Here is an 11992-nt window from a genome sequence, read left to right on the forward strand (position 1 = left end):
GTTATTCTTAAGTGTTAATGATGTGTGTTTATTAAAAAGACCACAAACACACTGGATAAACTTCATTTTTGCAGAATCTGAACTGCAGAAACAAATATCTGTTTCAGTGGACAGAAAGTCTCATAACATAACTGTCTGAATAAACATGAAGCAAACAAGAAAAGAGAAAGTTAAAGTGAGCAAACAGAGAAACTGAGTTTAACCTTTTCCTTCTGTCCTGCCCAAATTGATCATACATATTTATTATAGGCAGTATTCCTGACTTCTGACCTTCAAGACACCCCCAAGTTAATTTCCTGAAAACCCTCCGTGCCTCACGGAGTTGTTTAGTATGTATACAGTCCACTCAGCTCACTGTACAGAGACAGACTGCTGCTGAGTGCTGAAAATGTAAACCAGTCTAAACGTATGGGATTAGAGAAATTCCCTCAATGCACGCCTGGTGAAATATCCACTCAAATAAACACACACTCTCCAATATACATCATTTTTATTGTACGGACAGAAAATTATACAATTTGAGAATGTAAAACATTCCCTGTCTGACAAATGAGGAGCCAGAACAGGAAAGAAACGTGTAAAAGAGGAAGTGAAGCGGGGAGGTGGATGGATAGATGGATGCACAGAGGGGGGAGACGCTGGACCGACATGCTGGGATCTCACTCCTCCCGATGCCTGGTAAGAGAAAAAAACAACGGTTAGAGGTGATTTACTTTAATTATCCAAACCTCCCCAAAAGAAGTGCACAAATATTAGAAGATATCAAGCTACATAATGATTATCAAGGATGATCATTTAATAAAAATGAAAATTTTAAGCCATTTGCTGTTTTTATTTGAACCAAACTAAATTTTCTGAGCAGCAGTGGGAACAGATACCAGTCTTTGTTAGCACCATACTGTGCTCTGCCCACTGAGCTGCAGAGGACCAACACATGTTTTTTTTAAATGATAGAGCTTACACCACATTAATGCAGGGTTTAAAGCAAGGAACATGTCTCCCCCTGAAATGTGTTTGGGGTCAGAACAAAGAGGGGTCAATGAAATGAAGAAAATTTATTAATTGAAATGAACATGTTTTGTTAATATAACTGATTCAAATAATCACCACCAACAAACTGTGCTAAACGAACGAGGACAATGTAAAAAATGTACAATTGCCCCCAGTCTCCTCCAAATGTAATCCTTCAGCCGATCTTAGCCAATCTCTTTCAACAGGACTGTGGAGGCTCCTGAGGAGGTGGAGGGGTCTCTGAGCAGTCACACATTACAACACATAGCAGAGATGGAGAATCAAGTTTGAGAGTCGCACACACAGTGACTTGAGACTCGACTTGAGACTCGTCCTCAAAAGACTTCAGACTTGACTTGGACTTGAGGTGCGGGACTCATGAACAATGATTATTTTTAGGAAAGGTTCAATGAGCTTGCTGTTATTCTGTATATACTGTACCTTACCTATCTACGAAACATGTAGTCTCATCACCAAAAAGCGGAAATGTTGGACGAGAAAACACAACTGTAACTTATAATACCGCTGTTCTTGTGTCACATGTGGTAGTTTTAAGAGTTTTTTTTATGCGGGAATATAGTTGTTTAAACTCCAAATATGTGGTTGATTTCTCAAGACAGAGCTTATCTAAAGAAATTGCTATGACGATTTCGGAGATGTGAGGTCCCGCCCGCTAACGGGTGCGGCCATCATCAAGTCCGCTGGTGTTCCAATTGCTCAATAACTGACTGCGTGCTCCAGTTCCTTGGAGTTTATACTCCCGAACTTGGCGAACTCATTGAGAAACAGTACTTGACTCTAGCTCAGACTTGAGACTTGACTTTGACTTTAGCTCAAGGATTTGTGAGCATGTCTGACACATAGCGACAGCATAAGATACTAAAAACAAAAAGCGAGCTGCAAGCTACAAACCAGATGGAACCATTTAACGCCTGTGGCGCAGTTCGCCCATCTTTTAAACTTTAACGCTCATTTCTCTGTTGGTCTCTAAACAGTTCGGCACACCAGGCCTATTGTTGTAAACGATTGCCAAATTAGTCCAAAAGAATGTGACAATGATGTGAAAACAAAACGAATAACCTATTCATTGCAGTGCTTTTTCAAAATAGCGTAGGTCATGTGCATTATTGATCAGTTGAGCCCCACTGTAAAAAGTTTTATTAACAGTGGGTCTACTTTATTAATACAAAATACTTGTTTCTTATGGTCATATACACACACATACAAAAACAGCCATATTCTTGCTACATGACTGTCAAAAATATATGCAAGAATATTTTCCATAGACATAATTATCTATTTTCAAATCTGAAAACACAAAAAAGAACTTTAGGGCCTGTTCATGTCAGAAATTATGGTAGGCAGAGATTGAAAATATTCATATGTTTACGACTAGAACTAAATTCACATCAGACAACTCGAATCAAAACGACAGACTGGCTGAGCAATCCATGTTTGTTGGGTCAGACACTTTCAGAAAAAAAGTTTCCTACAAATCAGTAACTCACACAGTAAATATTAAACAACATGTGGAATGACCACATAGAGTGACTGTATGAATGTATTATATCTGCTGATTGATGATCATTTATCAATTTAAAAAGTGGTGGACTTTTGCTCACTTAAAGCAACAGTAGTATATAATCTTTATAAGAGAATAAAGTAATGAAAATGTGTGGGATCTTTGTTTTGAGAGAAGTTCTTCATAAAAAAGGTCTTTGAGGGTGCTTTAGATTATATACAACTGATTTACTACATCAGCTGGGGAAAGTTTTGAAGTGAATTCACCTTATTTATTTAGGTCTTTAAGCTACAAAATAATTATTAAAGATTTACATTTAAATAAATGTCTGCTAAGTCACCATCTATAACCGTATGAGGTAACACAATAGTGATTGAGCCTATGGCCGTCTGATTGTGCAACATTACACTGATTTATATATAACTGGGTGTCTGTGGCGACATTCCTGGGAAAAATGCTGTATTAAGTCACTGCTAATGCAAACCGAACATTTATTTTGCTTCACATTAAAAGCATTTAACTGGTGAAACACAAATTGATTTTGATTATGAAGTAGTCAAGGGAAATGCAATGTGTCTGAGTAATGGGACCAGGAGGATCAGCCACAGTGAGCTGTTAAATGAAGAGCTGCGCGCGACAGGCTGCACACCTCCAACTTCTCAGTGTGGTAACCAAATGCTTTCACTGTGCCCTGCTGTTCGCGCCATGTGCAGCTTATAATCAGATCACAATTGCTCTTAAAATGATGGAAAAAAGCCAATTACTGCCTGCCTTCTTTCTTGAAACAAAAATAGTTTGTTTAGCTGCTTCCAGAATTCTGTGATCTGTAGTATTAAACCACACTTGCTATTAAGCATACTGCCAGTAAATACAGGTGTCGACAAGTCAACCAGGACTGAAACTTCAAATTAAATAAAAACAATAATAACTTAAAGGCTTAAACAGCTACAAAATAATGAGTTAACTTCAAAAACAGGCCATAGCAGTGACCTAGAAGGTGTAGGCTGAAGCAAGAGATTATATACACTTATATTACACAGACAGACTGAGGGCACTAAAACTCAAGATGATGGTTGATAAAAGACTGCTTTCTCCAACAGACATCTTAACTTGTCATGACAAGAAAAGCCAACGTGGGCCCTGGAACTGTCAAAACTAAAATCCACATGGTTGTTAGCCACAGGACGTAGTCCTACACACCAATTCAGCCCAGACAAGAGCGCTTATCAGGTAGATGGAGTAAAAACACCTGCGTAGGTGGAACATGACTAATAAGCAGACTTAACGACCAGAAAATGTGCAGTCGGTAAAAGTAAAACTGATATGCTCCATCTAGTGTGACTGCTGTGACACACATTTCTTTTTTGAGCATCAAACCTGTGACCTTCCACAATGACTCGGTGGTTCTAACCACTTGGCCACCGCGCTGTCTCTGGCACACGTGAAGTCAGCCTGACGATGATCTCTGCAGTGTTTAATCTGTCACACCGCACTTGAAACTCATAAAGAGATGACACAGTATGCGCAGAGGCCCTAATTTGGTCATTGACACCTCATCGGTCTCATCACACGCAACAGCAAGCTCCTACATGGGAGGCAAGCTGCAGCCAATCCAACACAAACACAACAAGCAGCCAGGAATCATTAAGCATCCCGGCTCATTGGCGAGTGCAGGGAGAAGGTTTGCCCTCTGTGCTGGCGTTTGGAGATGGCAGCGCTGTTTACATTCCTCAGCGTCAGTGATGGGTGAAACTTGGTTAGGCTTGGAAACAACAGTACAGACCTGCATTGTGTGATATCGCGTAACGTTACTTCCTATGAAAACGGCCTGACAGCTGTGGTGTCTGGAGACCAGTAACACGGTATTTTGCTGTGTAATCTTAAGTGTACCTTCATACTGCGGCCGGTTACACTGTAGTTTGATCTGCTCGCTGTGAAATGAATGCTGTTGTGGCCTGATGTTTGACTTTTAAAAAAACGTAGTCAAAGTAAAAGTTCCTAAATAAATTGAGAATTTAGTCAAATTCACATCTCCCTGCCTCTATACGGACAAAATGTCTCTTAAAAAATACACTAAAGGAAGAAAAGGTCTAATGTAATCATACCTAAGAGCCCTGCAGGCCTTTTAGTTTAGATATAGTCATTTAACAGTTCAAACACATTTGAGGTGGGAGAGACAGTTTTAACGGCGGCCATGTTCTCCGTGCCAATAAATGTGGAAGACCAGTGTGGTGAATATCAGCAGACACTTCAGGTTTGCTTAAGTTATGAATGAATAACAAGGCTCAGGAAAGATTTCTGTGAGCATACCTCCGCTGTGAGAGCATTTCTACTCGTCGATGTACTCGAAAGGCTCGGGGGGCTCTGGTTCCTGCTCTTCCTCCTCGATTTTGGGGCCGTGCGCAGAAACGGGCTCCACCAGCTCCTCCTCCTCCTCGCTGGTGTCCTTCATGATGATGATCCCGCCTGTGTGGAGCTGGTGACGGACATGAAAAATTCAGGTTAGGTGTCAACACTTGCTGATACGCCGCAGATATTTATGTTAAAAGTATCCTCGCTCAATGTCAACAGAACAAACATTGTTTACGTCTCACTCTTCACCCTTGACAAGGAACTTGATGCTTATGTAACAGCTGGAAAGAAACCGAACTCAGCATTTCAGTCTGGCTAAACTACAATGACCAAGCAGACAGCAGGCGATGCAGCATGCTAAAGGTAAAAGAGAGGAAATTTATCACACAACCATAAGAATATGCTCTTTAAATTCTCTAATCCTTCTGGAACCAACAAACATTGTCTAATCCCCAGGGCCCAATTAACCCTCTCGGGAGCCTGGGGCAAAAATGATCTGCAGGGCCCCGCAATGAACCATGCCATTTCTCCCACCTTTCTGAGGACTGTGTGTGTAATAGTCAGAAATTAGTAAGTATTCTGTGGTAACGATTAAGCATCATGTATTCAGGAAGATGTACCACGTGAGCTCAACATAATAAAAGGCTTTAAAGCTAGATTTTACGGCCCAGTATGGAGCGTATATATAAAATAAACTAAATAAAATAACAAAATCTAGTTTTTAACTCAGGGCCCCGCTACAAGACCGGTTCTCACGGTTATGCACATAAAGTCCCGATCATTTATATGATCATTTAAATAGTGCTTTTAGTGGTGCATGCAGTATTATCAAAGAAGTTTGCAATTAGCCAAATTACCACAAACACCACAGGTGCTAGGCCCCCTGAGGGTCCGAGGGTCCAGGGGCAGTGACCCACTTTGGTTAGTTGGTAATCCAGGCTTTTTTCACTCACAGGAATTTATTTTAAATCTATGTCAAGACACTCAGTCTTCCAAAGACAGAAAATATGTCAATGCACAATACACAATCTATACAATATGTTATTTTGATATATTTGTCCAGCCTTTACGGTTGTAGCAATAGGATTCAGGAGGTTTAATTTATTCAAAAGTAAAAAGGTCACGACTGTGTACTGTGTGGTTTTGATGGCAGTTTCTTCTAAACAAAACTAAAAACGTCAAGTTTAAAAATAATCTATTTGTGGAATCATTCAGCTCCAATGAAGAATCAAAGACAGGACACTTCATTTTAATGTAAGTTGATCCACATAATAGGCTTTCAATAAACCTCCCGACAGGGACCAGATTTCAAGATAAGTCTGTAAAACCTCTTCACTTCCTAAACCCGTCTTTGAATGTAAAAACAAACCCTTAAAAAGGAAAGCAGCATTACAAAACTTAAGACAAGCAAAGACACCATTTTGGCACTTGTGACAAGGCAGCATACAATGTACTACTTTAACCTTAGATCGCTGGACACAAAAATCAAACAGTACTTCCTCTTTACAGGACTAGGTTGAGTGCTCATTGGGTGACTGCACGTCGTCCTGCCATTTACTGCAGGAAACTGTCAACATTTACAGCAGGAGAGCAGCTGTCTGGTTTATAGGCCTGATGAGTGGGGGAAGTTCTGGACTTGGACAAAATCAACTTGCAGAACGATTTATGTTAAACTAAAAACTTCTCTGAGATACTTTTACATTGTTTAAATATCATGTTGATGTTTAGTACATTCTAGATGTTATTTGTCGTTTGATCTGTGTCATAATCATCACCTCCATTAATTATTATTATAATTATTATTATAATTATAATTATTATTATTATTTTTATTATCATTATCATCATCAATAATGATAATAATAAGTGTTTAAATATTGTAATTCAGTGTCTCATGAATTCTTAGATGCAACGGTGCTATGAATAATAAAAATGTACATTCAACATCTTTATTTTGGCATTTACTTAACAGAAAATAAGTTAAACGTAGCGACTACACAGTAATTATCCCAGAACTATAAGGAAACAGTCTGGATCCAAAAAACAAAACTACAGGGGTAGAAGACTGAATAATTTTAATTGCAGACAAACACACAGAGGTGTGTTACCGGTTTGAAGGGCTGGTAGCGGCACGTCTCGGGCATGTTGAGGACTTTGAGCTGAGCCGGCATCGCTCTGGCCGGGTTCTCCAGGAGCTGAAAGTTTGGCTCTGCCTCTTTCTTCTTCTCCTTCTCCTTCTCTTCATCCTTTTTCTCCTTCTCCCCTTCCTGGACCTCCTGTGATAGAGAAGCAGCAGTTTCCGCATGTGATCACTTTTCTTAATGTACTTTAAAAGAAATCTGTACCGTTCTTGTCCAGTTGAATCTGCTGTGTCTGTATATTTATTTTTTATCTGTCTCTAATAATTTGTCTTATGCATTAAAAAAAAACTGCTGATCTTCCACAATTATTATACATCTAAAACGCACTATAATCACACCACAACCAGAACCTATTGTTCTAGTATAAATTTGACATTATTTGACAGTTTGGAGAAGTTATGAGTAATAAATTCTGGTTTTCCTTCTTTCTGTTCTGATTCAGTCCTGTCCTGCTCCGGTGCCCTTGATGGCTAGTGATTTGTTGGGCTATCAGATAAACAGTGGAAAGCCATAAAAAGGACACCGAAGGACAGAAGGTGCCAAGGGAGCTGGTAATAAAAAAAAAAAAAAAGTATTGCATTTCAAGACCAAACTATATCATCTCTTGCAGATGTCTGAAACACTGACACTGTGTTTTCTCCTCTGACTCAGGTTCTAATGGGAGGCTTCAGGTGGGAAATGTTGTCTCTAATAGCTTACAGATCTGTGTTTCAAATGTTTTATCATCACCACGAGCAGTCTGTTTCTTGGTCACTGATTTCATGTTAGTGTTCTTATCCTCAGCCTTGTAAGTAATAAATGTGACAACCTATGCATTCAGATTTTATCTACTTAATTAAGACTAGTATTTTGGGGCTGCGACAAACAATTATTTTAATTATTGATTAATATGAATGTGTCGATTAGTTTCTTAATCACTGATTGTCTATTTGAATCTCAGCCAAGAAAAGCTGAAAATCTGCACATTTCAGTTGCTGGAATCAGTGAACTTTACTTTTTAAAAATATTATAATAATCTGTTGATCGCTTAAATTGACTAATTGTTTTAGCTCTTCAATTTTATCATGGTGTTCATAACATCCATTGTGTTTATCAATACCCTGTTTATATTCCCTGCCATTTCTATTTCATCTCACCCACTGCACTCTTTTTAGTCTGGATATATTTAGTGGAAAAATAAAACAGTACCGCAGTGAAACCCTTCAGGCTAAATAGATGAGCTAAATGCAACCAAAGTGGTCAAAACCTAAGTCAGCTCTATAAAACTGTCCAGAGAAATGACCGTGAATTCTGAACCGTCTGACCCCAGTGAGAGTCGATACCTCCCCTTTAACAGCCTTCTTATTAAGTTAAGCCAGATAAAATCAAACGCCTGGGGATGTGAGAAGGGCGAACATTTCCAAGCTTGTCTCTCAGCACCAGAGCTGAGATGTAGCGTGGCAGAGCGGATCAAACCTGCTGCTAGCGCCCAGAGAAAATCCCAATGAAAGTTATACTGGTTCTGGACTGACAGAGTCCGTCTGCGAACACTGGGTGTGGGTGAGAGAAACGACCAAGACAGACAGAGAAAAGAAATAAAGGAAAGTGCGTGTATGGCGTCAAAGAGCAAACGATCTGTCTTTGATACCCCTGTTAAGTATCCAGATAATCGATTTTATCCGCATACCAGGTGGTGTGAAACCGATGCTGTCTAATAACATTTTACTAAAATCACCAGGACACAAGCTGTGGCTGCATTGCCATGGGGTCTACTTTAAAGAATGTTCTGTCACAAAAATAACAGGTATAATGCTCCTACAATGTAATAAATTCTGATTGTAAAACGAGTCATTTTGTTCGGGTTGTGACGGTCAAATATATTGATCCACTGTGTTACAGCCGCCGTTTTTGGCCGCTAGTTAAAGTTACTTCAAAGCAGGGGCACTTCTGGTCGGCTCGGGGGCCTTGCGACCCAGCTGACCAATCACAGGGCTTACGGTTCTCGACGTGTAGTTACATTTTTGAGGAGGTGCACGTCAGGCGACGGCGTAGCCTCTGCGTAGCCTGCACCGTCACCTACGTTGTCGATTCGACGCAGAAGTATAAATTACACTTAATGAGGGAGAAGAGGGTTTTAAAGGGCTGCGAATTTCGACTCACCACTTCCATCTTCTCCTCCTCCTTTTCTTTTTTTTCCTTCTCCTTCTTCTTCGCTTTGGCTGTGATGGAGAGAACAGCGGTGGATACCTGCCATGCAGAGCGAGCGAGAGAGAAAGAGAGAGAAGAGACGTTTCCACAATGTAAGACAATACCATAGACACTCAGACCTTCTACAAACATGGCTTAAAATGTAGAAAACTAGTCAACCACAAAATAAACGCCGCTTGGTCTTTCATTACATTCTCCAAAAGCATCTAGGATTGTGAAATGAAGCAACTGGGAAAAATAGGCCAGAGATGCTAAAATAATAAATATAACGGGCAAGAAAATGATGAGTCTGACAGTGAGGGTTTAAAATTATTCACAAATCAATATGAAACAAGGTCAGCTTTCCTCGACTAATAAGTTCAGAAAAAGGAAAGCAAAACAAACTGATGTGTTGTGGCGCCTCAGTTCCTCAGTTCTCACCTTCTCTTTCTCTTTCTCTTTGGGAACCTCCAGAGCTGGTGGGTAGGCGAAGGTGGAAGGCTTACAGTTGGAACGGTACTGCACCTTAGGCATCTGAACAGGAAGACAGAAGCAGAGAAGACAAACAGACAACATCAATAGATATCAATCTGTTGTTTTTTGCCACGCTAGCGGCGTGAGAGTTATTTTTCATGTCAATCCATCTAAAACTTGTCAAGACACTTCATTTCGCTTCAGCTAACTAGTTACTTTTAAAATTAAGATTTTTACGTAAAAAACACATGAAGTCTAAAATGTTTTGTTATAAATTAAGCTACTTAACAGTTTATACAAGTACAGCTGAGTCAATTAACCAGTAAGTCAATTGACAGAAAATTAATTGGTAACTATTTCGATCATAAAGTCATTTAAGTGTTTTTCATGTTCACAAATGTGAGGAATTTCTGGTTTTCCATTTAATAATTTTAATGCATTTGTAATGATGTTGAGATTTGGACGGTTGGTTGGACCAAACAACCAAATAGTTCAAATGAGCTCCACCTCAAATCCTGCTTTTACATTAATGCACGAGTAATAATAATGTAAAGATATAATATATAATACAGTGGGGGGAAAAAAATATTTGATCCCCTGCTGATTTTGTACATTTGCCCACTGACAAAGAAATTATCAGTCTATAATTTTAGTGGTAGGGTTATTTGAACAGTGAGAGACAGAATAACAAAAAAAATAAAATCAGAAAAACACATGTCAAAAATGTTATAATTGATTTGCATTTTAATGAGTGAAATAAGTATTTGACCCCTCTGCAAAACATGACTTAGTACTTGGTGGAAAAACCATTGTTGGCTATCACAGAGGTCAGATGTTTCTTGTAGTTGGCCACCAGGTTTGCACACATCTCCAGAGGGATGTTGTCCCACTCCTCTTTGCAGATCTTCTCTTAAGTCATTAAGGTTTCGCGGACAATGTCTGGCAACTCAAACCTTCATATCCCTCCAGAGATTTTCTATGGGTTTAAGGTCTGGAGACTGGCTTGGCCACTCCAAGACCTTAATGTGTTTCTTCTTGAGCCATTCCTTTGTTGCCTTGGCTGTGTGTTTTGGGTCATTGTCCTGCTGGATTACCCATCCACAACTAATTTTCAATGCCCTGGCTGAGCGAAGGAGGATCTCCCCCAAGATCTGACGGTACATGGCCCCGTCCATCGTCCCTTTGAAGCGGTGAAATTATCCTGTTCCCTTAGCATAAAAACACCCCCAAAGCAAAATGTTTCCACCACCATGTTTGACGGTGGGGATGGTATTCTTGGGGTCATTGGCATCAACTCAACTCGCCATGTTTGGAAAAGGAGGAATGCTGCCTAAGAGCTTGAGCAGGGGGACCTTGTGGGTGCTGCAGGATGTCAGTCCTTCACGGCGTGGTGTGTTACCAATTGTTTTCTTGGGGACTATGTTCCCAGCTGCCTTGAGATCATTGACAAGATCCTCCCGTGTAGTTCTGGACTGATTCCTCACCGTTTTCATGATCATTGCATCTCCACGAGGTGAGATCTTGCATGGAGCCCCAGACCGAGGGAAATTGACAGTTCTTTTGTGTTTCTTCCATTTGCGAATAAGATCTTTCAGATTGAGAGGGGGTCAAATACTTATTTCACTCACTAAAATGCAAATCAATTTATATGGATTTTTTTGTTGTTATTCTGTCTCTCACTGTTCAAATAAACCTACCACTAAAATTATAGACTGATAATTTCTTTGTCAGTGGGCAAACGTACAAAATCAACAAGGGATCAAATAAATTCCCCCCCCCCCCCAATGTAGTGTAACAGTCACAGGGGACATTTTTCTGCATTGTGTACTTTTCTTTTAATACTTTTAAAAATGTCTAGATTATACTTACATACTTGTACTTAAGTAACATTTTCAATGCAGGACTTTTACTTTTAACTAGAATATTTTTACAGTGTGGTATTAGTATGTTTACTTAAGTAAATGATCTGAATACTTATTCCACCACTGCTCACAGATATGCACCGAAAACTCTAGAAACCTGTTTCAGCTTTCCAGAAAGACTGATTACTTTGGTTGAACAGATGCTGGTGGAACACAGGCTAGCAAGGAAAGGAGGCAAGTCTTTGACAAGACGACAGATCCAGACTGAATAGTGAAGTAAAGTAAAATGTGAACTGAGGACAAGCACAAAGTAAACACTGATAGTTCTGTTCTGTTTCTGAGAGAGAAAATGTCAAATCACAACTCTCTCTCAAATGTCATATTTCAACAGGGCTAATCTAAATCTAATTTTGGTTAAAAATGAAGATGTAGTAACCAATAAAACGTTTCTCTCCTTTCATATC

General features: G+C 39.6%; 1 protein-coding gene across 1 annotated transcript in view; it reads right to left on the reverse strand.

Annotated features, from left to right (window-relative positions):
• Positions 1–473: 473 nt before the first annotated feature.
• Positions 474–11992, reverse strand: part of psmd1 (proteasome 26S subunit, non-ATPase 1) — a 50235-nt gene continuing 38716 nt past the window's right edge. The window contains exons 21-25 of the mRNA XM_046049295.1: positions 9634–9726; positions 9166–9252; positions 6994–7161; positions 4844–5009; positions 474–675 (exon numbers count right to left, since the gene is read on the reverse strand). Coding sequence (XP_045905251.1) covers positions 4863–5009; positions 6994–7161; positions 9166–9252; positions 9634–9726 — 495 coding nt within the window. The 3' untranslated portion in view covers positions 474–675; positions 4844–4862. The remainder of the gene's footprint in view (positions 676–4843; positions 5010–6993; positions 7162–9165; positions 9253–9633; positions 9727–11992) is intronic.

This window comes from Micropterus dolomieu, linkage group LG05, assembly GCF_021292245.1.
Source record: "Micropterus dolomieu isolate WLL.071019.BEF.003 ecotype Adirondacks linkage group LG05, ASM2129224v1, whole genome shotgun sequence".
In the NCBI taxonomy this organism is placed as follows: domain Eukaryota; kingdom Metazoa; phylum Chordata; class Actinopteri; order Centrarchiformes; family Centrarchidae; genus Micropterus; species Micropterus dolomieu.